The sequence below is a fragment of the Dasypus novemcinctus genome, chromosome 4, assembly GCF_030445035.2.
Source record: "Dasypus novemcinctus isolate mDasNov1 chromosome 4, mDasNov1.1.hap2, whole genome shotgun sequence".
NCBI classification, from domain to species: Eukaryota; Metazoa; Chordata; class Mammalia; order Cingulata; family Dasypodidae; genus Dasypus; species Dasypus novemcinctus.
Genome location: NC_080676.1, coordinates 92,765,882 through 92,787,444, shown reverse-complemented (window position 1 = coordinate 92,787,444; position 21,563 = coordinate 92,765,882). Strand labels below are relative to the sequence as shown.

The 21,563-nt window shown below is 37.4% G+C and overlaps 1 protein-coding gene and 1 pseudogene across 1 annotated transcript in view; both read right to left on the bottom strand.

Moving 5' to 3' along the window:
* The window catches only part of MORC1 (MORC family CW-type zinc finger 1), a 178,590-nt gene extending 169,499 nt beyond the window's left edge, over positions 1-9,091 (bottom strand). Inside the window, exons 1-3 of the mRNA XM_058296459.1 lie at positions 9,078-9,091; positions 8,865-8,899; positions 3,237-3,305 (exon numbers count right to left, since the gene is read on the bottom strand). Of these exons, the coding sequence (XP_058152442.1) occupies positions 3,237-3,305; positions 8,865-8,899; positions 9,078-9,091 (118 nt within the window). The remainder of the gene's footprint in view (positions 1-3,236; positions 3,306-8,864; positions 8,900-9,077) is intronic.
* A 561-nt stretch (positions 9,092-9,652) lies between these two features.
* LOC101425236 (protein mago nashi homolog 2 pseudogene) lies at positions 9,653-10,417 on the bottom strand (annotated as a pseudogene).
* Between the last annotated feature and the right edge of the window lie 11,146 nt (positions 10,418-21,563).

Here is a 21,563-nt window from a genome sequence, read left to right as displayed (position 1 = left end):
AAAGACCAATAATACTTTTAATCAAAATGACATGAAAATTGATGTAGAAATGGCATTTGACAAATTCAGTACCTCTTCTTGATAAAAAAAAAAAAAAGTCACATAGAAAACCAGGAATATAATGAACATTCTTCAACATCAAAAAGGGCATATATGAAAAACTCACAGCTAACACCATATTCAATGGTGAAAGACAGTTTTTCCTCTAAGATAAGGAACAAAACAAGGATACTCACTGTCACCAGTCTTATTCAACATTGTCTGGGATTTATAGTCAGAGCAATTAGACAAGTAAAAGAAATAAAAGGCATGCAATTGGAAAGGAATAAGTAAAGCTTTGTTTGCAGATGACATGATCCTATATGCAGAAAATCCTGAGAAACACAAAACAAAGCTACTAGAGCCAATAAGCAAATTTAGCAAAGTGACAAGGTATAAGATCAATATGCAAAAAAAAAAAAGGTACAACATAGTAGTCTTTCTACAGACTAGTAATGAAACACCTGGAGAGAATACCTTTTAAAATTCCATTTACAATAGCAACTAAAAGAATCAAATAAATTTTGATTAATAAATTTAAGAAAGGATGTAAAGGACTTAGACACAGAAAACTACAAAACGTTTAGAAAAGAAATCAAAGACCTAAATAAATGGAAGGACAGTCCATCATGGATAAGAAGATCAAACATCATTTTGATGTCATCTCAACCCAAAATGATATAAAGATTCAACACAGTCTCAGTAAAAATTCAAACAACCTTCTTTACAGAGATAGAAAACTCAATCATCAGATTTATATGGAGGGTAAGTGTCCCCAAATAGCCAAAACCATCTTGAAGAAGAAGAATGAAGTTGGGGGAGTATCACCACCTGATTTTAATACTTATTACAAAGCTTCTGTAATCAAAATGGCATGGTAGTGACACAGACAGACAGACAGAACAGATGAATAGAAATGAGAGCTCAGAAATAAACCCTCACTTTTACGGACACTTAATTTTTGACAAGTGTGCCAAGCCCACTCAAGGGGGCAAGAATAGTCCTTCAGCAAATGGTGCTGGGAAAATGGGATCTCCATTTGCAAGAGAATGAAGATGGATACTTACCTCCTACCATATACAAAAATTAACTCAAAATGGATCAAAGACATAAATATGAGAGCCAAAACCATAAAGTTAGAAGAAAAGTTAGGGAAGAAAGTTCAAGACACTGTGTTAGACAATAGTTTCTTAGACTTTACACCAAAAACACAAACAGTAAAAGAAAAAATAAATGAATGGGACTTCTTCAAAATTAAAAACTTTTGTGCATCAAAGTACTGGATCATGAAAGTAAAAAAAAAAAAAAACCTATACATGGAAAGAAAATATTTGGAAATCACATACCTGATAAGAGTTTAACATACAGAATATATAAAGAAATCCCACACTTCAACAACAAAAAGACAAAACTTCCAATGAAAAAACAAGAAAAAGACTTGAACAGACATCTCTCCAAAGACGATATACAAATGGCCAGAAAGTACATGAAAAGATGTTCAACATCATTAGCTATTAGGGAAATGCAAATGAAAACCACAATGGGATACCATTTTACACCCTTAGAAGGCAATTATGGAAAAAATGTAAAATAACAAGTGTTGGAGAGGATGCTGAGAAAAAGAAACTCATTCAGTGCTAATGGCAATATAAAATGGTTCAGCAGCTGTGGAAGACAGTTTTGAAGTTCCCTAGGAAGCTAAGTGTAGAATTAACACATGATTCAGCAATCCTGCTACTAGGGACATGCATGAAGAATTGAAAGCAGGGACTTGAACAGATATTGCACACTGATGTTCATAACAGCATTATTCATTATTGCCAAAAGTTGGAAGCAACCCAAGTGTCTATCAACTAATGAATAAACAAAACGTGGTAAAAATTTGAATGAAGTTCTGACACATGTGACCACATGGCTAAACCTTTAAGGCATTATGTTGAATGAAACAAGCCAGACACAAAAGGACAAATGTCTAGTCTCACTTATATGAAATAATTAGAATAAGCAAATTCATAGAGTCAGAAATTAGAACACTGGTTACCATGGGTCAATGTGGGGTAAAGGAATGGGGAATTACTGCCTAAGAGGTGCAAAGTTTCTATTTGGAGTGATGGAAAAGTTTTGGTAATGAATGATGGTGTTTGTGGCACAACGTTGTAAATGTAATTAACCCCACTGAATTATATATTAGAATGTGATTAAGAGGGAAAATTTTAGGTTGCATATGTGTTACTAGAATAAAAATTAAAAAAAATAAGACTGTACAACATAAACAGTAAAACTTAATGTAAACTATGGACTATAGTTGCTAGTATAATTACAATATTGTTACATCAATTGGTAACAAAGCTAGCACAATAATGCAAAGAAGAAAATAATTGCTTTATCTTGCATTTTTAGCATATGTTAGCGATGATAATCATCATTTCATCTAGTGTATCACTGACCAGATCAGTGCCATTATTATTTGAACACCCCTGCCATTTTTTAAACCTAGTGATCATAAACTGTGGCTTATGGGACATAAACAAGTTTTATAAGAGTTAAGGAATAAGAAATCCCAAATAGCTCAAAGCTCTTAAAGGAGAGAATAATATTTCAATTCCACAGCAAAAAGGTGCTATTCACCTACTACCTGCCGGACGTTGTGCTAGCCTTAAAGATACAAAGTTAAGTCATGCAATACATTGTAGATGGATTTGTTACAATGGGAACAATCAAGGGAAGCAACTAAATCTTTGAACATGTAAAGAAACTGGGAAAATACAAGGAGAGGCAATTTCTACCTCAAGATTAACAGAAAATTAAAAACAGCCTTTAGGCACTGGAAACTGCCTTAGGGTTCTTGAAAGCAATATGATAAGATTGGGCTAAAAACAATTTCTGAATCCATCTGTTCAGGTACTGTTTGTTTTCCACTCATTCCCAGATGCATTTTCCTATAAGCAATCTATACCTTTGCTTTGCATTTGACTGAATGTTTATTTACATTCATTTTTTGTTTTGGTTTAGATGGCTACAATGCATTTACTCTGTCAGCTGGAATATTTAAACCTAAAAAGTTCAACAATAAGTTAAGTTCCCTAATAGGTCCATACCTGTTTTTGCAAAGAGAACTCAATTTATTTTTATTTATTTTATGGGTTTTCAGACTGTTTCCTTTAACAGCCAGTTTAGTCTCTAGATAATTAACTTACCAGGGCTCATGCCACATCCATCATCCAGGAAGCACAACATGAATCCACCCTGCAGTCTTTCATTATCCACTGTAAGAGAAAGCAGTTATTACTAATAAATATTGGGCTTAATTTGTTCATCAGAAAGTCATGCTGCTCACATAATTATTCTTCCTTTTCGGATGTAGCCATGGAGTGACAGAGTTATGGCACAATGATGGAGCTCAGTATAGAGTCTTGGTTACAGCATCACAAGAAAGCACAGGGGCAAAACAATCATGCAACAAAAAGCGTTTAAATTAGCATAAAATATCTACACATTAATAAATTATGTATACAGCATGATAGTCTATGCTCTGGAATTGGACTGGTCCTTTAAACATTAGGTGTTTCCTCCCTAGAGAAAAGAATAAAGGCAGATGATCCTGTGATCCCAAGGGTCCCTCTATCAAACTGATCAACCTTTAGGCCTTTCCAACATAGCACTAATTTTAAAACAAATCGAGGCCATTCTGATTAAATTTATCAGACTCCCTTCCAAACAGTAAATTCCCATATAAGCCAGTTTTTTAGTGTTTTTCAGTAGCAACAAATATTTGCCTCTTGAAGATATATTTGAAGTTTGAAAACAGCTTAATTAGTTAGAATCAATTTTGATGATTAAGACATACTATTACATTAATATAATCTCCATTTTGAAAAAAAAAATGAGGTGCAACTAAAACTAATGAGACTAATTTTAATGTGCAGTGTAAACTGGCTCTGGAAGTAATTTCAATATTTGGATATATGAGTTTATCATATTTCTTTAAAAAAATAACAGCTTTATTGAGGAATAATTTACACACAACAAACTGGACATGTTAAAAGTGTACAATCTGATGAGTTTTGACATACGTGTGCACCTGTGAAACTATCACCACAATCAAGTTAGCAAACATATTCATCACCCCAGAGGTTTCCTGTGTCCCTTTTGCAATCCCTCCCTCCTGCTCCCTCCACGTTCTAAACCCACCCCCCAATCCCACTCAACCCTTGATCTGCTGCTTTCTGTCCTTACAAATTAACTTCTAACACATTTGTTAAGGCAACCGCTGTGTTACCTTATATTCACCTTTTATAGTCACATTTTAAACACTAAATATGAGTGAGATAATTCATATATAAACAACTAAAAGACACACCTAACCTTTCTGGGTTAATAATTTTGTGGTCAGGTGTCCACATCTAATGTCCTGTCCTCTCTCTAATTCACCTCTTTGTTAGTAAATCTGTCAGATCTACCTGCCCTACCATCTCATTTTCCCACTTATTTCCCTCTGTCTGGTCCTCTGGTCTGCTTACCTCAACTTGTGTGTCAAAATATTCCTTCCAGAACCTCTGGAAGGAGTTTATGTTCAGCCATCCCCCTGGATAGGGCTGAAGTATCTCCACTGTTTAACCAGGGATATCCAACTCTAGTGGAGTTGTTTGCATGTTGTCGTAGCTCTCAACCTTGGATATACATTAGAATCATCTGGAGATGTTCTGACTTATTGGTCTTGGATGGGATTCAGGAATTGGTTTTTTGGTTATCTTAGTGTCCATCCAGGGGACGGGGAACCTCCTGATCCAAGGACAGGCTTGGCCTCAGACAGCTCTGCACGGTAGCTCCAGAAGCAAAACTGATTTACAACAGTTGGCATAGATTCTCTAGGAAGCTGTTTGTAGGAAAAGGGGCATTCCTCCAGTGAATTCATGGGAAAGACCCAGAGTTTCTAGGAGACATACACAGTACCTACTTTTACAGTGAATCCCACTCAGCAATTGTACACCAGCAATCATCGCCTCAAAATTTAATATTCCCTTCTATGAATCCTGAAGAAGCTTGGTCTTGTTTATTTCAATTCCTTAAAACTAAGAATATCAGATAGATTTCTATTACCTGGTCATGATCCCTATGCCAAACAAAACACATCTACTCCCTCACCAGACTTACTCCTTCTGCTGGCATTTCCTGTTCAATAAACAGCATCACACTGCCATTAGTCTTCAGATGCCATCAGGTCGAACTCAAAACCTGGAATCATCACTGAGCCCTCCATCTCTTCAGCCCACATTAAATCAATTATCAGGTCCTCTCAATCCCACTTCCTTAATGTCTTAAGTTCTTTCTCCACCCCCTCTGCACTGCTTAGTTCAGGCAACTATTGTCTCTCTTCTGGATTATAGCACAGCAAAAGCTCCCTCACTCCTTGCTCCCCCTAAAAACAAAGGATGCAGTTGGTTACCATTTTGAATAGCCAGTTGTACATTTCATTACTTTCCTGCTTACAGCCCTTCTGAGTTTCCCACTGTAATCTGGATAAAATCCAATCCATCAGTATGTCTTTTTTTTTCCCTCCTCCCCTCCATCCTGCTGTTTTTGCTGTCTATGTCCATTGGCTGTGTGATCTTCTGTGTTCTTTTTGTCTTCTCTTTTCATTTTCTCCTCTAGGCTTCACCAGGATCCTGGGGACCTCCCATGTGGGAGAGAAGTTCCCTGTCGCTTTCGCTACCTCAGTTCCTGGTTTCTTTTGCATCTCATCTTGACTCTCCCCTGTGTCTCTCTTTTGTTGCATCATCATCTTGCTGTGTAGCTCGCCACACAGGCACATCTTTACCAGGAGACCTGGGATTTGAACCCGGGTCCTCACATATGGTAGGTGGAAGCTCAATCACTTGAGTCACATCTACTTCCCAATATATCTTGCCTATCCTTCACGACCTATTATCTTCCAACCTCATCTTCTGTCATCCCCTCCCCTACCTTCCACTCCCACACATACAATCCCCTCGAACACCTTAAACATTTTTGCAATTCCATCAGTGTTACATGTTCTTTCCAGATTCAAGCCACTGCATGTACTGCTCTTGTGCCCTTTCTGTCCCTGACTCACCAGGTTAATGGTCATGTTCCTTTCAGGTCTTAGTTCCTGTAAGACACCTTCTAGGAAGCCTTCTTGTCCCTTCCATGTCATCAGGTGTCCATACTGAGTGTTCTATTCATAATCTTTCATGTTATACCAAAATATCTGTTCATGCATCAATTTCTCTCACAAGCCACTGGTTCTTACACTTTTTTGAGAATAAAGTTACCTTCAATATATGATGAAAGCAATGGGCCCTCTACCCATAAAAGTGCAGACAAATGCATACCACATTTTCCACAGACGCCACGTGAGGATGCCAATTCCTTAAAAGCAAGCGCTGTGTATACTCAGCATTTAGCCCAGTGCCAGGTAAGTGCCAAAAAATTATTTATTGAACACGCATCAATGTTTACTTGAACTAATATAAACTGACAAAACACTCATGGCTCTTCCCAAGTTACTTTAGAAAACGAGTAAAATAGGAGAGTACTTCATGGACTCTGTAAATAATATGAAAATATCCCAAAACTTAGATTAACTCGATCCCTAGACCAATTTTATTTATTGGTACATAAGACCTAGTCTTGGCTTTTTATTTTTAAGAAAAATTAATTCTGCTAGATTGGTAGTCATACTATGGTTTGCTATAATTAAAAAATAAGATATAACATGAAAAAGTAATGTGGTCATTTATTTTTTCACACAAAAATTGATAAGCACAAATTTTATCAGATGTTTTGCTCACAGCTCTATCCCTAGCACCTAGAACAGTTGCCTGACTTGTTCTTAGTAGACACTCAAGTTACTGCTATTGAATAAATGGATGACTCTCTGAACTAGTCTACCTCCATTCTTTTTCTCATAATTCCTCAAACAAGAATATTTTTTCTTCCTACACTACCTGAAAAAATCCCAACCATATTTCAAGCCCTAGGTCCTTAAGATGAAGCACAATGTCTTCTTTCTCTGTATTCCCATTATTCTTTGAGTCTCTTCTAGTCAAGACATAAAAAAAATACATAAATCATATATTACTTTATATAATTGGGTATGTAAGGAAAGAACACTTTTTACACACTACTGCCATTTCTTTCTATGAAGAATGGAATTCAATTAATAGTAAAGGGGCCAGCCAGTCTCTGCTACCTTCCTAACTCCTCCTGTGAGCTGGCATCTGGTTGGTAAATTTAGGAAGATAAACTGGAAGGGTTCAGGTCATAAACTATTTTCCCTCTTGGGACAGAGTTGTTCTCAGAGAGCATGCGTTCTGATCCACTCTCCCAGGATAGACCAGGTTTGAGGGGAAGCCTGACTCAACTGGGTGGGGAAGTCCACCTGGTGCAGGGGTTTGATCAGCAAGTCCATTTGGCTTTCACACTAAACTACATATTCTAATCTAGCACCTATCAGTAAAAAAGACTAACTCTATTGTTTTATTTCTCAAACTTTTCAGAACCTAGAGAGTGGAAGGGAAGGAGGAGTCTCACCACACTTTCAATTGTGACCAATAGCCTATGTTTCCAGGACAGCTGACATAATCAGGGTGGGGGAAGAGTGTCAACATGATGGGTGATTTTTCTTGGAAGAGGTAACTACAGGACTGGATCAGAGACCCTAATTTCATTAGCATCAGATTCTTATGAAAGGAACTAATTAAGTGCAAGGTAGCAGTGTAATATTGTTTATGAACTCCAAAAATAGATATTGGATTATGTCTGCAAACTTGTCTATTCCTCTGAGCATATTAGATTGTAATAGATTCAGAAGTTTCATTTTACTTGATTAAATTATGATCAAGGCTCTGATTTCAGCCACATCAGTAGGACATTGGGAGTGGGGACTCACAGAGAAAATGACAGGGCAGAGGAGAGAGTTGGAGTTTTGATGCTGGAGACCTGGGAAGTAAATACATAGGAGAAGAACACAGAGGACTAGAAATGGCTTCATAGACAAGGCAGAGACCCCAGGGAAAGAGAGAGCCTGAAAGTCTACAGCTGACCTTGTGGAGAGAAAAGAGAGCTGAGCTTGGGAAGAAATGAGCCTGAGAGAGAGAGAGATGAGCCTTATACCAGCTGAGACCAGAAGAAGCCGGGACAACAGAGCCTGACAAGGAAGGCTGAACCCTTGCAGAGACCAGCAGCCATCTTCTCCAACATGTGGCAACACACTATGGTGAGGGAAGTAATTTATTCTTTATGGCCTTATGACTGTAAGCTTCTACCCCAAATAAATACCCTTTATAAAAACCAACTGATTTCTGGTATTTCGCATCAGCACCCTTTGGCTGACTAATATATGCAAAAAATACTTGGTGACCAAAAATTAAGTCAACAAAGAAAATATATTTAGTCTGAATTATATTACTCTCAAACACTCATAATGTACATATATTATACTTACACACTTTTAAATTTTAACAAAAATTGTAAATGATGTTTGCTTAATTCTGAATAACAATTAAATTAATATGCTTTAAACTATTTTCTCATGTCAGACAAACTGCTCCAAATCACTCTGATGCTTACACAAAACCCTGGAAGATCTAATTTCATAAATGGATCTTCTAACAAGTGAGCAATTTAATTCTCAAAATGTACTTCTCTCAACCTGGCTCCCCATAGGGTCACAGTAGTCACAAAGCACTTACATTACATTAAAAACCTATAGAATATGGTTTGATCTCATGACATTTAAAAACAGCACAATAACTACAGTCTTTCCATTAAAAGGAAAAAAATAAGAAAGCAAATCTGCTCACCTGAAAACACATCAAGTCTTGCAGCTCCTGCATCTCTGAAAAAATACAAAAATATAATTTCTTCAATATGAAATTATGTTTGAAACTTGCATTAATCTGAATTGCTTATGTGAAGTATAACCTTTTGTCACAGATCAAACAATAGAAAAACCCACTTAAATTGCTTCAAAAACAATTACTAAAATGTTTCACTGTGAGTTTATATACTAAGACCTATGATCACTCATAATTTGAGACTGTTTCAAAATCTGAAACTTAGAAATTTAGAAGATGAGATGGAATTTAGTGCTAGTCACACAAAAGGCTCAACAATACAGAGGTGACTATTTTTTTTTTAATTGCTGGAGAAAAATCTAGACACCATAGAAAGAAATTCATGAAATATTTTAGCTTTTTAAAAAGATGAAAAGAAAAACAGATTACTAAGATACACTATATGTTCACATTCTAAAAACACATGTGATATACATGTGTACACCTAAAAGGAAAGGAATCAAAATGTGAATAGTGGTTTTAGGATTCTCTATGTCAGCAGATGATAAACTACAGTTCTTGGACCAAATATGGCCCACCAGTTTATTTATTTTTCTTAGAGGTATAATTTTATTAAAAATTTCTTTAAAGAAATCAATCCAATTGATACACATCAATAAAACATACAATTTATCCAAAGTGTACAATCAATGGCTTTTGCCACATACATGCACCTGTGTGTTCACCACTTCAATTACCATTAGAGCTTTTTCATCACTCCAATATTAACAATTTGAAAAAGCAGACAAACTAGGTTATTTTTTTTTCTCAGGCTTTGATGTTTTATTGCAGCAAAATTTCAATGACAGGTAGCTTTTATTCACAGAATTTAACATGTAGGGAGACAGTCCAACACACTTGGATACAAGTGAGGATACTTTTAAGCCTGTTAATGTATTTTCTTATTTTTAATTTGCATATAAAAAGCAATCTGCTTCACTTTCATAAAAATCCAAATATTATAAATGAAAAATAAACCCTCCCATACCCATCCCTTAATTAAATATACAGACAGCTTAGAAACAAAACAATTTAGATCGGTTTAATCTTGAAGTGCAATCCAATAAGGCTGAAAACTAAACATTTCAGGTCCTGTACCAAATAGTAAAATACTCAAAGGCCTTCAGGATCCTTTGACTGATTTACATCAATAAGAGAACCTATTTTTGACGTGGTAAAAGAAATGTGTTCCTCTCCAATTACAATTTCAAGCTCCTGTCTTCCAACCCTGTCAGGGGGAGGCCACAAAGCATCATCTTCTTTTGTAATTTCACTGTCATCAATAATTCTCTTCAGTTCTTCCATTACACTCTTATGTACATACGCCTCTTTTCTGATCATGACATCATTTTTGTAATTGCTGCTGTTGGCATATCTAAGCTTTCCATCCGGACGAAACTTGAACTCCAGAAACTCGTGTCCAAATTTGCCCTTGTGCCCTACATAGTAGCGCAGGTAGAAATCGCTGGCCATAGACATCTTTGTTCCCGGAAAGGCCGCCGCAGGCCCAGGCAACGTGCCGCTCGGCGCCTGGCAGTCTAGGTTATTTTTAATAGACTATTTTTAGAGCAGATTTAGATTTACAGAAAAACTGTGCAGAAAATACAGTTTCCATGTATCCTGTCATCAGCTCCTGCACAGTGTCTATTATTATTTGTTATAATTGAGGAATCAGTATTAGTGCATAACAATGCATCATTTATAGAGTAGTTAATAATGCCTAGGCAATAAGATTTCCATTTGTTACAAATGAACCAATATTGATGCGTAATAATGTGTCACTTACTTAATAATTATTTAATCAATAGTATTATTTAGTTAATCATTAACTAAAGTCCACTGTTTATACTCAGGTTCACTCTTTGTGTTGTAGAGTTTTATGGTTTTGAAGCATGCATGTCATATATCCACCATTATAGTATCATACAGAACCATTTCACTGCCCTAAAAGTACCTGGTACTCCACCAATTCAACCCCCCCTGCTTTCTTCTGAACCCCTGGAAGCCAACAACCATTTTTACTATCTCTATAGTTTTGCCATTCCCAGAATGCCATGTAGTGAGAATCATACAATATTTGTAGCCTTTTCAGGCTGGCTTCCTTCATTTAGCAATATGCATTTAATATATCTTTTCATAGCATGATAGCTTATTTCTTCATACTGCTGAAAAACATACTAATTTCTCTTTACTGATGGATAATATACTTCATTGTATAAATGTACCACAAAGTTTTTGTCTATTCACCTTTATAAATAAAGTTTTACTGGAACACAATCAAGCTCATTAATTTATGTATTGCCTATTGGCTGCTTTCATACTACAAAGGCAGAGTTAACTGAGCAGTTTCACCAGAGACCACATGACCCACAAAAAGTATGCTGATTGGAAAGTGGACATGGCTCAACTGATAGAGCATCTGCCTACCATATGGAGGGTCCAGGGTTCGATACCCAGGACCTCCTGACCCATGTGGTGAGCTGGCCCATGCACAGTGCTGCCACACACAAGGAGTGCTGTGACATGCAGGGGCGCCCCCATGCAGGGGTGCCCACGCGCAAGGAGTGCACCCCACAAGGAAAGTTGCCCTGTGTGAAAAAAGCTCAGCCCTCCCAGGAGTGGCACCGTACACATGGAGAGCTGACACAGCAAGGTGATACAACAACAACAAAAAACGATGCAGTTTCCCAGCGCCACCTGACAATGCAGGCGGATGCAAAAAACACAGTGAATGGACACAGAAGACAATGTGGGGGTGAGGGGGAAAGGGGAGAGAAATAAATAAATCTAAAAAAAAAGTATGGTAACACTATTACAGTATGGTAATATTATTGCACGTGAGTTTTCTATTTTTTTCTTCTTTCTTTTCCTTTCATTTCCTTTCTTTTTGTCTTATTGTCTCCATTTCCTACAATTCACAGATATTATTTTTGTATTTTTTTAAATTATCCTTTAAAAAAAATCATTAGCCATACTGTCATTTGATGATTAAAAATAGGTGTTTTGCCTATCTTTTTTGTTTTTTATTAGAGAAGTTGTGGGTTTACAGAACAGCCATGCATAAAGTACAGGATTCCCATATGCAACCAATTATTAACACCTTGCATTGGTGTGTTCCCTTTGTTACAAATGAAGAAAGCACATTAAAAATTATTTTTAAAGTAAAACTGTAAAAACGAGAGGAGAAAGATCCAGAAGACCCTGGATTCAATATCATAAATATGAAGGAAAGGACAAAGACAGTGAGAAATTAGGACTTAAATGATAAGGAGAAAGCGATGTTAAGTGAGGGAGGTGTCTTTAAAAAAAGCTCAGTGTGGTAACAACCAGTGGGATTCTGACTGGGGAAACTTGAGTCTCTCCCACATTTCCACCAACCACAACCCCAAACTGCTCCAAATAAATCTGAGTAGGTATAGTACACTTGTTTTATAATCTTAGTTTTAAAGTTAGTCCCTTAGCTCCTTCCTCTAGTCAGTTGTTTCCCCTAAGCCCCTCCTATATAGAAATTCTGGAGTAACTACTGTCATTTCCTAAGATAGTCTATGTGTCAAAAAAGCACAGAATAAAGCATTTTTGAACCTTTTCTCCTAATCCTCACAACAAACTCATGCCAGATAGGTACCGTTATCTCTAATTTACATATGCGTAAGTTGTCCAAGATCACACAGTGACTGAAGAGGCTTCACACTTAAAGAAGCAGAGTTCTAACTTTGACTCTAGCCCTCTTTTTTTTTTTTCCTCTTTTTTTCTTTTTTTTTTTTTCCTAGTCCTCTTAAGCACAATGTTATACTGCTGCAGGCATGGAACAAGAAGAGGCATTATATGGTTCTGTCTACCCACAGTAGTAGTTACATATGAACAGCATGGGTCAAAGATGGCTGTTTCTGCTTTCTCCTCAAGTTGTATAGCTTTTGATAACAAGCGAAATGGATTAAAGAAATTTTCTTTCTTGATTTCTGATTTTCTAAGTCAAATTTGCTGGGTTTCTATAGTTGATGTCTACAATACTGATAAGCTACGTTTGAGGCACAAGTTTCTTCCCTCCTCACCTATGATCCATATTGCTTCTACTTTTTCCAAAGTACTCTTCTAATGTCATCAAATAAAGACCCTACAAAGCGGAAGTGATCACAAGTTAAAGAAATGAACAAGTAAAGATAAATTTTAATGCTCCAGATAAGAGGTTCCACATGGCCAGATAGAAACTCTGATAGAGATTGGGAACAAAGTACCATATAAACAATATGTGCCAAAAAAATGCCACTGTACTCTAATGTAAGTTTTTAAGGACACAGTTTCTTCCTACAGAACTTTCATGGGATAAGGCACAAAAAATAATTCACCTTTATTGAGAAATTTTATAAAAAGCTTTGTGCTTCAGCCCAGGACACTTTCTATCAGAATAGCAGTGATATTAGGCGGAGGCCCTTAACCATCCCTTCCTACAGCACCTGACTTTTTTCCTTTTCGCTCTCCAATAATCTTTCAATACATTCCAATTCTAATTTTCACCACTATAGGAAATCATCAAAATCTTTAATAAAAGGATATAAAATAATTCCTTAGAATTACACAGGCACTTTATATAAAAAATCCCATAGTAAGACCTATTGGGTGTCCTGAATAAGTCTGTTAAATTGCATCATCTGATGTTAAGCTCTAACATCTAAGCAAGGCAGGCACACTTGAGTATTCACTGAGGGCAGAATAACTGATGGGTTCAGTCAGGCCATGGGGGAATGTCGGGGATGGGGCAAACCTAAAGGTAAAGGTTGGTCCCAAAGATAACTCCCACTCGACTCCAGATCCTGGGCTCACGGAGGAATGTAGTGTTTCTGATCTTACAAAAAGAGCAGGGCATCCAGATTTTTTTCATGTGGTGCCTCCTATTTCTTAAACCTTACAAAAAATTCCTTCTTTTCTTCCCCCTTTTTTTAATAATCACTTTGCAGACCTTCACATATCAGCCAAGCAAATATAAGGCAGGCTGGCTTGGTCAGAGGGCTGCCAGTTTACAAATACTGCTCTGAAATGTTTTATTGATCACATTTCTCTCATTCCTCTGAGTCTGAAGTTAATCTTCCTTTCCAAATCATCCAATCACCCTCTAATACATAAAATCTCCCCATTGTTTTATTTCTTCTACATTCTGATTTTATCTGCCCTCTTTTGTGAAAAGTCAAATGAATGAAATAACTTCAGAGAAGAGACAATAACAAAATAGACAAATGCATTTTAAGTGGCAGAGGTCAAGACTGAGATTCGTTTTTCAGAGTTATAAATGTCAAGTTGCTGAAAATGGACTGTTCATTAGAAGGAGGGACCAATGGATACAGGATGAGCTTTGCTTCAGGGATCTGAGTGAAGCAACAGTAGCAAATCTGAACTCTAATGAAGAGACTGACCCTGAGTCTTTCTGTATCATGTACCCCAACAAAAGACATGTTCTTAATCTTAATCCATGTTCCTGTGGTTGTGAACCCAATTTGTAAGCAGGATTTTTTTAAGATATTCTTATTAATGTGTGGCCAAACTGAATCAGGGTGGGTCATAATCTATATTACTGGAGGGCTTGTAGAGAGGGAACTGGATGCAGGCAGTCACTGGAAACTGGAAACTAAGAGAAACCAGAAGTGGAAACCAGAAATCAGAGAAAACCACAGGAGGGGAGAAAGGATATTGCCATGTAACAAAGAACTGTCATCACCAGAATGCTACTGACCCTGGGAGAAAGCGTGGTCTTGCCAACATCTTGATTTTGGACTCTTAGCCTCCCAAATGGTGAACCAATAAATTCCTTTTGTTAGGCCAACCAGTGTGTAGTGCTTGTCATAGCAGCCAAGGCAAACTAAGACATGTGTTTTGTCCTGTCCCTGTTAGCTCCTTGTTAGTTGAGTTCATGACTCTTTTGACCAAATGTTTTTATTGGTTTTCTCCTTTCTTTCCTTTCTGTGATAATGATAACTCCATTCATTTTAAAGAGAGAGGGTTTCATAAAAGGAGGGGTTAGTGAGGGACCAGAGGAACGACACAGCTATGATATGCCCAGCTTCCATATGAAGGCAACCATTTTTCTTAGTCCAAAGTAGAAAGCACTCCAAATGTCCACTTTTATAAGAGCATACCATAACTTTCTTTCAGAGTTGTAGAAATTCTTATTATGATAGAGAGACTTTAGACTGCCTTACAGTAATAATGCTGACGGTGTTAAAATTACCTCAACTGCTAGAAACTTTTTAATCTATATCTTCCTACCAGACCCATGTACACTTTTCCTGGTTTATGTGATATTTCATAATTTTGCCCACTACAATCTCAGTTTCCTCACTTGTAAAATATGGATACAATGTACCTATTTTCTAGACAATCCTGAAGACTGACTGAGTAAACACTCCGATATATAGTAAGCACATCACTTTATACTGGTCATATTGTAACATTTTAGCTATATTATTGGCATCATCTGTCCAACTTTAATTTCCTTTACTTCCTAATGCTATGATTCTTAAAATGCTTTCCCCAGACTAGCAGCATCAATAACACCTGACAACTCCTTAGAGTTACAAAGTCTCAGATTCTACCCCAAACCTACTAAACCAGAAATATGGGAGTAGGGGCCAGAAATCTGTGTTCTAACAAGTCCCCTAGGTGGTTTCAATACATACTGGGGTTTGAGAATCACCCCCTAAAATATACACACTGCTCAGAGCAGAGACCTACAAATGTTACTCTCACCTCTGAGCCAGAGCTCAGGGAATTGTTCAGAATGATCAAGCTTCTCCCTCTGCCTGTCCAGATTCTGTCCTCCTTCAAGACCAAAATCTTTGCCATACCTTCTCTATTAAAGTATTGAGACTGACAATATTCACATTTTTTTTAACTTTGTCAAGTATAATTTTTAATTTCTAACGTTTAACCTAATTTCCTCATTTTGAGTTGTTGTTATTGTTTCAAGCCCTTAGGTTTTGCTTCTCCAGATTGAAGTTCATAGTCCTGAGTGTTGGGCTCTGTGTGATACTTCACCTTTCCTTTCATGTCACACTGGGAACATGGTGGTGCAGGAAGCACCTGATGGCTGGTTAGGCAACTATGTTCTGTGGTCACACTCCCAGGCATCTTCCCTGTAAGGCCCCTGTGGTGGTTTGAGACTTCTATGGACCCCCAAAAATTATGTTCTTAAATTGGTCCATTCCTGTGGACATGAACCTATTGTAGGTAGGACCCTTTGATGAGATTAGATCAGTTAAGGGTCATTTGTTTAGATTATTTCAGTAAGACACAGCCCAGAGTGGGTCTTGATCCTCTTACTAGAGTCCTTTAATAGCCAGATGAATATAAAGAGAAAACATAACCACAGATGCAAAGAGAAACTCCCAGAAGCTGAGAGAGAAGGCCCCAGAAGCCAGAAACTGAAATCAAGGGAACTCAGAAGCTGAAAGGAAGCAACTAAATTCAGAAACTGAAAGCAACAGAGCCCAGAGGGGTAGGCAGAGACCAGCAGGTGTAACCATTGCACCTTCCACGTATAAGAGGACTCCAGGATTGCTAGAGGCCAGTCTCCTGATGGTGCCTTGATTTGGACACTTTCATGGCTTTCAAACTGTAAGTTTATAAGTTAATAAATCCTCACTGTAAAAGCCAACCCATGTCTGGTATATTGCCTTGGCAACCTTAGCAAACTAAAACAGTCCCAAATGGGGGACAAATGCAAAAAGTTGAACTATAGTTACCAATCAGTGGCAGGAAATGTTAAGTCTCCCTACTGAGATCCCTGATCTAATAACTATAGACTACACCCTGGATGGACTTTCTTTTTAACCGAAACGATAGATAAAAACATCTGTTATAGAGGGAAAATACAACCATAAAATCAATCAAATGCCATATTCAATTTAATGGAAAACTGTCTACCTCACAAGCCCCCAGAACAAATACACTATTGAGTTGGCCTTGCATTGTTAGAGATTTCCCTAGACATCAATACCTCTGCCAAAGACATAGTAAAAGGAGGGAGGAATGGTCTATAGACAAACAGCCTGAATTTGAATTCTGACTTTGCCAAATATCCTTGTCTATAGAATGGAAATGATAACATTTCCCATCTCAAATGTTGCTGTAAGGATTCTTGGGTTAATACCCACATATAAAGTACTTAGAACAGGGCTTAATACATTCTAAGAGATTAACAATGGTTAGCTATTTCTCCTTAACTGTACCATTCACTTCTATGGAGACTTAAATAAATGTCCAAACCCAAATGCAAATTCTGAAGACTAGTGTACATTGATATATAACTCAACATGCATCCAAATGAATATCTACTATTATAGGATATGTAACTCAATTTATCTCCCTTCAAGTTTGATCATAAATACAAATTGAATTTGTATTTGTGATTATGATCAGCTCTTCTTTTTCCAAGAATACCTTTATCTGGTAGAAAATCATGTCACACACTCAAAAAAAAAAAAAAATCCAGGTGGGAAAAGAATTGCATCTTTTTATCTCTAAACATAACTAGATTTGACATGTCATGAAAGCTCCTCAATAATTTTTGTTCATTAATAAGCCTTACCTTGCATTGTCAAGCAATTCAGCAAGCGCTCCAAAAAGAAAGCTGTGAGTGGTGCTGATGAAGAAATAAAGGGAAAACAAAAAGTTAGACCAGCTCTGTAATCAGTGTAAAAACTTCAAGACACTTGCAGACAAAATTCTCTCTTTCTAGATGCACACCCAATTAAGGACTTACTCCAACCACAACTTTCTCAGCATGGTCAAGATTCTGAAGTAGCTGCTATCCATTGGCCAAAGGTAAACCTGTCCACTCTTAATAAAGCAAAGACTTTGAGCACCTTAAATTAATTAGAGCAAAATCTGACCTTTTAAAATTGCTTTATATGCACTCATTCAAGTTTTTCAGAGAATTATTCATTAAAAATGTAATATTTAAGGCCACATTATATCTGAAGACTATTGAATTAATAATCCTAGCTAACTAAAAGGCTCCATGTGCAGGCCCAGTAACTATCAAAAGGCTGTTGCCTGCCCCATTAATCTATGTGTCTTTGTGGAATCTTTCCACCTCTGAAAAGCCTGCATGTTAAGTCACCTCACTGATAACCTCCAGTCATTCTCTCCATAACACCTCACCCCAGGTCCTGGGTAGCAGAATGCACCAGACAACCTTCACTATTTACACGTCTGAAGGCTGATGTGCATTTTGGGGTGAAATTAGGCTATCTTTGGGAATCCAGATATGCTTTTCATTTCCTGAGATGGATATTTCAATCAGCATCCTTATCACAGCATTAAGGGAACATTTGGAAGGCAATTTTCTTTCTTTTATATATAGCAAACAGAGTTAGCAGAAGCAACAGAAGCTCAGCTGTCAAAAATCATCAGCTCCTTTGTGCAAGGACACTTGTACCAGACACCACCTTAGCTTAAAATGTATTTTAAAAAAATACATATGCAAATATATATCTATATCCTGTGGTGGCTTGGAGCTCTGTATCCCAGAATAACATGTTCTTAAATTTAATCCATTGTAAATAAATAGTTTCTTTAAGGTGTTACTTCACTTAAGGTGTGGCCAAAATGAATGAGGTTGGGCTTCAATCAGGATGACTGGAGTCTGTTATAAACAGAATGAAATTCAGAGGCAGAAAGACAGAGCCAGAGGGAGCAACCAGAAGCTGAAAATCAACAGAACCCAGAAGAGAAGGAAGAGGCCAGAAGAGGCTTCCTTGTCCATTGCCATGTGACAGAAAAGCAAAGGACTAAGTATAGCTGGCTGCCAGCCCCAGAGAGCCAGAGTCTTCTGGGAGAAGTCATTGCCTTGATAAGACCTTGACTTTGGACTTATCCTTCCCTCAAAACCATGAGCCAATCATTTCTCATTGTTTAAACCAACCCATTGCATGTTAATTGCTTTATCAACAAGGGAACTAAAACATGTCCATTTACTGGAATTTTAAACTTTAAACACAGATGCTGATGAGAGGTCTCTTGATTCAATTCAGCTTTAAAGTTTGTAATAAAAACAACACTGCTAAAAGGCTACTATTATCAAAGGTGTGCCTCACTCAAAGAAAACCAGTTTATAAGAATCTAAAATCACACAAAAGTATAGATGATATGCTTTATAAGTCAGTATTTTAAACCACAAGTGAAATCACAAACCTCCTAGTGAATTTAAAATACATGATGCAGGGAAGTGGACTTGGCCCAGTGGTTAGGGCGTCCGTCTACTACATGGGAGGTCCGCAGTTCAAACCCCAGGCCTCCTTGACCCGTGTGGAGCTGGCCCATGCACAGTGCTGATGCACACAAGGAGTGCCCTGCCACGCAGGGGTGTACCCCGTGTAGGGGAGCCCCACAGGCAAGGAGTGCACCCCGTAAGGAGAGCTGCCCAGTGCAAAAGAAAGTGCAGTCTGCCCAAGAAAGGCGCCGCACACACGGAGAGCTGACACAACAAGATGACACAACAAAAAGAAACACAGATTCCCGTGCCACTGACAACAACAGAAGCGGACAAAGAAGACGATGCCGCAAACAGACACAGAGAACAGACAACCGGGGCAGGGGAGTGGGGGGGGGGAAGGGAGATAAATAAATAAATCTTGTAAAATAAATAAACAAAAATGAAATACACGATGCAATAAATAGAAATTTAATTATAAACAATTCCTGAGGACAGCAGTTGTAATAATTCTCACATAAATGCCATGAGAATTTCTGTACTATTTCATTTGATGGATTTCTTGACTGCCTGCCACATGTGAGGCCTATGAATAGACAAGTCCTTTGCCCTCATGGAGCTCAAAGTAGTGGGGGAATATGGAAAATATACAAGTAAACAAATATTCCAGATTGCAATTAGCTGCTCTAAGAATGACAGGAAAAAGTAACTGGTGAGAGGAGGGCATGGTAGTCAGGGAAAGCCTCTAATGGCAGAAGACATTAAACTGAGCCCTGAAGGATGAAAAGGACTCAATCCCTGCAGAGACCATTTCCAACAGGAAGCAGGGGATGAAAGACCGTGCAGCAGGAAAGAGCTAAGGAGCCCAGTGTACTCAGATGAGTGAGGTGGGAAGAGGTTATAAAGAGCTTTCTACCTCATTGAAAGGTGTTCCAACTTGTTCTACACACAACTGAAATCCACTGCAGTGTTTTAAGAAGATTGACCTATCTGATTTATCTTTGTAAAAGCTCACTCTGGCAGCTTTTAGGAAAATGGGTCAAACAGGAGCTAGAATGGGAAGCAGAGTACTCAGGTAAAAAGATGTGTGAAATAGTCTAGAAGAGAGATGATGATGGTTTGGGTTAAATTGAATGATAGTGGAGATGGAAAGAAATGGATGAATTTGAGACACAGAGATGACATAAAGAAAACTTGGAGATAGATGGGATGTGAGGGTGAAGCAAAAGAAGTATTAAGGCATCATTCCTGTATCTACTGATGGAAGTTCCAAATGTGGGAGAGTTTGGCAAATTTGTATCTGATTTGTTGTTACTGTTTCAAACTCTCATGTTTGTTAAGTTACCAAAGGGCAAATTGAAAATGGGTCAGGGCAGGAAGAAGTGCAAGGGGGGCTGTGGGATGGAGGTAGGGCTGGGAAGCAATATTACATAAAACCTTGCAGATTTCTAGGGAAAATGATGGAGCAGGAAGTTCCTGGACTCAGTACTTCCACCAAAACAACTGTTAAATAACAGAACTGCCTGGAACGATTTTGAAACTCCAGAGGCCAGACAAACACTCCACAGCAGCCAGGGAAGAGGAGGAGGAAAAGGCTGATAAATTTCAGTGCTAAAATGCAAATGCATAAAAGATTATGATAAATCTAGGTTTTTGGACACACAATATACAAAAAAGTGGTAAAAAGTACAAAAAAACAGTGGGAGGACAGAGGAATATAGGATAAGTATATGTGCACTGTTAAAGTTAAGTTTTATCAAACCAAATATAATTGTTATATAGTTAGGGTAGGAAATTTTAACATTATGGTAAACACAAGGAAAACAGATGAAAAACGTATCCACAGAGAAATGAGAAGTTACTCAATACAGTACAAGAAAGCAAATAAATATAAAAGTAGGATAAGGAGAAGTGAGGCACAAAAAGGATTTAAGACTTAGAATGGCTAAATAGCAAAATGGCAGGAAAAAGACCTATATTATCAGTAATGATTTTAAATGTAAATGCATTAAACTCTTGAGTCAAAAGGCAGGCACTAGCAGAATGGATTAAAAAAAATGACTCAACAATATGCTGCCTGCAAGAGACTTACCATATGGTAAAAGATACTAGTAAGTTGAGGATAAAAGGATGGAAAAATATATATAATGCAAGTAGTAACCAAAAGAGAGCTAGGGTGGGTATACTAATATCAGACAAAATAGACTTCAAGTCAAAAATAGTTATGAGGAACAAAGATCATCATTATACACTGATAAATGGACAATATAAAAGGATGATGTTACACTCATAAATATATATGCAAATAAAAGCAGTGCCCAAAAGTATACGAAGAATATACTGACAGATTTGAAGGAAGAAATGGATGGTTCTACATTAATAATAGGTGGCTTTAACACATCACTCCCAATAATGGATAGAACATTGAGTCAGAAAATCAATAAGGAAATAAAAGGCTTGAG